Source organism: Crocuta crocuta, unplaced genomic scaffold (genome assembly GCF_008692635.1).
Source record: "Crocuta crocuta isolate KB4526 unplaced genomic scaffold, BGI_CrCroc_1.0 scaffold528, whole genome shotgun sequence".
In the NCBI taxonomy this organism is placed as follows: domain Eukaryota; kingdom Metazoa; phylum Chordata; class Mammalia; order Carnivora; family Hyaenidae; genus Crocuta; species Crocuta crocuta.
In genome coordinates, this window is record NW_027530010.1 from 2,322,732 (window position 1) to 2,326,694 (window position 3,963).

At 63.5% G+C, this 3,963-nt stretch overlaps 1 protein-coding gene across 1 annotated transcript in view; it reads right to left on the minus strand.

Annotated features, from left to right (window-relative positions):
• The window catches only part of SH2D2A (SH2 domain containing 2A), a 9,454-nt gene extending 6,706 nt beyond the window's left edge, over positions 1-2,748 (minus strand). Inside the window, exons 1-4 of the mRNA XM_077764078.1 lie at positions 2,630-2,748; positions 1,965-2,125; positions 1,064-1,248; positions 113-202 (exon numbers count right to left, since the gene is read on the minus strand). Of these exons, the coding sequence (XP_077620204.1) occupies positions 113-202; positions 1,064-1,248; positions 1,965-2,125; positions 2,630-2,663 (470 nt within the window). The 5' untranslated portion in view covers positions 2,664-2,748. The remainder of the gene's footprint in view (positions 1-112; positions 203-1,063; positions 1,249-1,964; positions 2,126-2,629) is intronic.
• Positions 2,749-3,963: the final 1,215 nt, after the last annotated feature.

The window sequence follows — 3,963 nt, forward strand, 5'->3', positions numbered from 1 at the left end:
AGGTCAGAGCTGCCCCAGGCCGGCCGCCTGCCCCCGCCCCCCGCCCCCCGGGGAGGTGGGGGAGGCCCGAAGCTCCGCCTCCGGGGCACGTGCCGCGGGCCCTGCCCGTCACCTGTAAGTCAGCACAAAGGTCACCGCGCTCTCGCTGAACCGCACCAAGTAGCACCCCTCGGGCTTGGGCTCCAGCAGCCTCTCGGCCTCCCTGCGGGAGATGGAGAAGGCACCCGTCAGCCTGTTTCCGGCTCTCAAGGACGACCCCAACCCCAGCCAAGCAGGCTGAAGTGGCCGGAGAAGGGGGGGGGGGCAGAGAGGGCAGGGACTGGAGAAAACTGGGGTGGGGGTGGGGGTGGGGGGAAGGAAGGGTCCCACCCAGGAGAACTCCCAGCCCTGCATCCTCCCCAGGCCTAATCCTGGAGGGCAGCCTGGAAGCGTTCTGGTGCAGTGGTAACAGACTTGTAGATTTCAGTGTTTGTTTGTTTTTTAACATTTGTTTATTTTTGACGTTTATTTATTTTTGAGAGAGAGACCATGAGAGACAGAGAGGGAGCGCCCCCTCGAGAGGGGAGGGGCAGAGAGAGGGAGACACAGGATCCCAAGCAGCTCCAGGCTCAGAGCTGTGAGCACAGAGCCGGACGTGGGGCTGGAACTTATGAGCTGTGAGGTCATAACATGAGCCGAAGTCAGACAGTTAAGGACTGAGTCACCCAGGCGCCCCCAGACTTGCAGATTTCAGGAGTCACGGGCTGACCCAGAGGAGGGAACCAAAAGATGTAGGAGAGGGGAAGCTGAGGAACGCAGGAGGGAGGGGCTGCTCGGGGAGAAAGAAGGAAGAGCAGAGGCTGGAGAGGCAGAGACCCTGGGAGACAGTTGCGGGGGGGAGGGGAGGGCGTGAGGACCAGAGGCTTAGGCACAGAGCCGGTGGGCTGCAACCCCTCCAGTGACCTCACCCAGGACAGATGCCCCAGAGAACGGCCTGGGAGCTCCCAGGACTCATCGATGGACCTAGAGGGCCCATCTGCTCCGACCGCCCAGGGCTGTTTCCTCCGGTGACTTGGTGACTCACCTCCGGGTGATGAAGCCGTGGAACCAGGGGGGGGCCGCCCCGTGCTGCAGGAGCCAGTGGGCCTGGGTCTTCCGGAACCACGCCCGGGTCTCGGCCTGCAGGGACAGGCCGCCTTCCCCAGGCACCTCTTCGGCCTCCTCAGCCTCCTCTGGGCAGGAGGCAGGCCCTGGGGGTTGATCACATGCCTGGAACGGGGAGAGTTCGCGGAGGGGGGAAGTAGCCATGATTAGTGGGCTTTCTCCTGATTCCAAAACAGCTGCCACCTTCTCCTCCTCATCCCTGCTCTCCGTCCCCGTTGCCTATCTGGGGCTATAATCGCCCAGAAAGCGCTTCTCAAGGCCCAGCTTAATGCCCTTCCTCAGCTCCCCCTGCTTCGGTTCCAGAGCCTTTCCTTCCACTTTCGTCCAGTAGCAGTGAGCGGGGGGACTGTGTTTACATGGGTGTGAGGCCTTCCAGAAGGCCAGAGTCATTGCCTGGCCGGTGGGATGGAGGGAGATGGTGCCACTGGCCAGCCCGGAGGGTGGGAAGCGGGAGGCTCGCTCTCCTGCATGATGGGCTGGGCTGGGGCGGCGGGAGGCTTCCTAACGTCTGGGTGGGTGAGAGGGACCGAGACAGAGGTGCCCGGGGCAGACGAAGGCCACGGACAGAGGCGCGGATGCCCGTTTCCGGGACTCGGTTCCCTGTACCCTGGTCACCTGTGGGCTCAGGCCAAGCTTCCCGGGGACAGAGGACCGGCAAGTGGACAATATAGCGATGAAGGAAGTACTCTCCACCTCCTTGCCCTCCCGCCCTCCGTGCCCCGTGGGCGGCCCCGGATCATCGCCGCTTTCTCCCTGTTGGCCTGTGTTCACCTGCGGGTCCTCACCGATGGGAGGATGGGAGCCTGTGAGGACCCACTCACCGCGGCTTGGGCAGCGGGGACCCTGGGGCTGGGCTGGGCCTCTGCAGCCTTCGGCGCCTGGAGCCGGGGCCCCTGAGGCAAGCTCAGGCCCTGGCAGCTTCTGCGGGGCAATTCCACGGGCAGGAAGGTGCTGAAGGTAGTGGTGGGGGCTTCGCGGCTTCCTGTTAGCACAAAGAGGGAGCTGGGTTTCTCAGCGAGGCCCAGGCTCCGCGGGGCCCTGCACACGGTGATCTGGGGGACAGGGACAGTTATGGGAGCAGAAATGCAGGCGGGACCGCAGGGGGCCTCTGAGGTGGAGGAGGGTAAGGAGCCAAGGAGGTGCCCGCTGGCCAGGGAGACAGGGCTGGGCAGCCAGGTGGCCTCCCCGATGGCCCGGAAGTGCCACAGTGCCGGGCGGGGGGTGCCGTGTGTCCTCAGGGCAGACCTCTCTTTATGGCCCAGAACCGTCTGCCTCCTGGCCCTGGTTCCCCCCCTCCACCGCTCCTCCCCAAGAAGCCCTCCCTGGAGGCTGCCACCCGTGTCCCCCCGCTGAGAGGACTGAGCCCCAGAGAAAGAGAGGGGGTCGTGGGCGCCTTGCCAGCCAGCCCGGCAGGTTCTGGCCTGGGGACAGCTGGGGTGAGGGGGTCTCGTGTCCCTCCCCCCACAGTGTCTGACCTTGCACTTACCTTGGGGGCTTATCTGGGCCAGGGGGAGCTCCATGGGCGCGGCCTGAGAAGGGAGCCCCTGCAGCGCGGGGCGTGTGTGTGCCCTCCGAAGATGTGCACACTCAGCAGCTCGTCTCTGTCACCTCGGCCCCCGAGGGCAGGAAATGTCGCCTTACCCACAGCCCTAGCCCTGGCAGAGGACCCACGTCATGGAAAGCCGTAAGACACTTGTCCCTCCCCCGGAAGCCAGGCAGCCGAAGGTGGTGGTGTGGTGGTGGGTATTTGTGTCATTCTGGGTTTGGGTGTTGGGAAGTCCTTACTGCCGTCTGACCTTGATACCTCCTGTTGCTTCCTCCACCCCCTCACTCCAGACTGGGACTCCCTTTTCTCTCTCTCTCCCTCTCTGTCTCGCTCTCAGCTTCTGTCATGAGCAGTAGCAATGGGGATGTCAGCCTCAGAAGGATAAGCCCTAATAGGGGGCCTGGGCTTTGGGCTCCTCGGAGATTCGCTCTCAGGATCTTGCTTTTAGAGCATGTGAGGAGTGGAGGGAGGCAGGGCTGCAGCAGGAAGGGTGCCGGGCAGACTTCTGGAAGGGCTCTCTGAGGTCGTGTGGGGTCTGTGAGACAAGATGGGGAGGGGAGGCGGCCCGGTGTCACCTTCCAGCAGATAACGAAGCTGGGTTAGGGCCAAACCAGGCGATCCTGGAGGAAGGAGGGGGAACTTCCTCTACGATGCAGGGCGTGATCGGCGGCAACATTACGACCCGTCGTCACACCGACGCTGGTGTCTTAAACTCACACTGTGCTCACCCCTCCTGCCACACCGGATGACCCATCCCATTTCTCTCTCATTAGATGCTCACAAACCTAAGGGGCGGGGAACATTATCCCCATTTTTCAGAAGGGCAAACTGAAACTCAGAGACGTTAAGTGCCGCGGCCTGATGTTTCAGAAGTCGGGGTCAGAAAGTAGATCTTCTGACTTAAGCCAAGAGTCCATTTAAGCCAAGAGTCCATGACAAAGTGTCAGGCGCTGTTTCTGGGGCCGGGAACCCAGAGGAAAAAAGGATCTTGCCCCCAGATGTCGGGTGGGGCAGGCAGGCCTGTCACCAGAGTCCTGGTGGCCACAGAGTGGCGCGGGCGGGCGCACCCGGCTGGCCTGGTGGGCAGGCGTGCACGGAGCATGTCGGAAGAGGAGGTTGAGCTGAGTCGTGGAGGGCGAGTCGGGGGAAGATGAGCAGAGGTGTTTCTAGAAGAGGGACGAGTGGGTGCAAACGCGTGTAAGAAGGAAACGGCCGAGGTGTGGGGGTGGCGGGGGGGGAAGGCAGGGCTGGGGCGGGGGGGGGGGGGCGGCGGG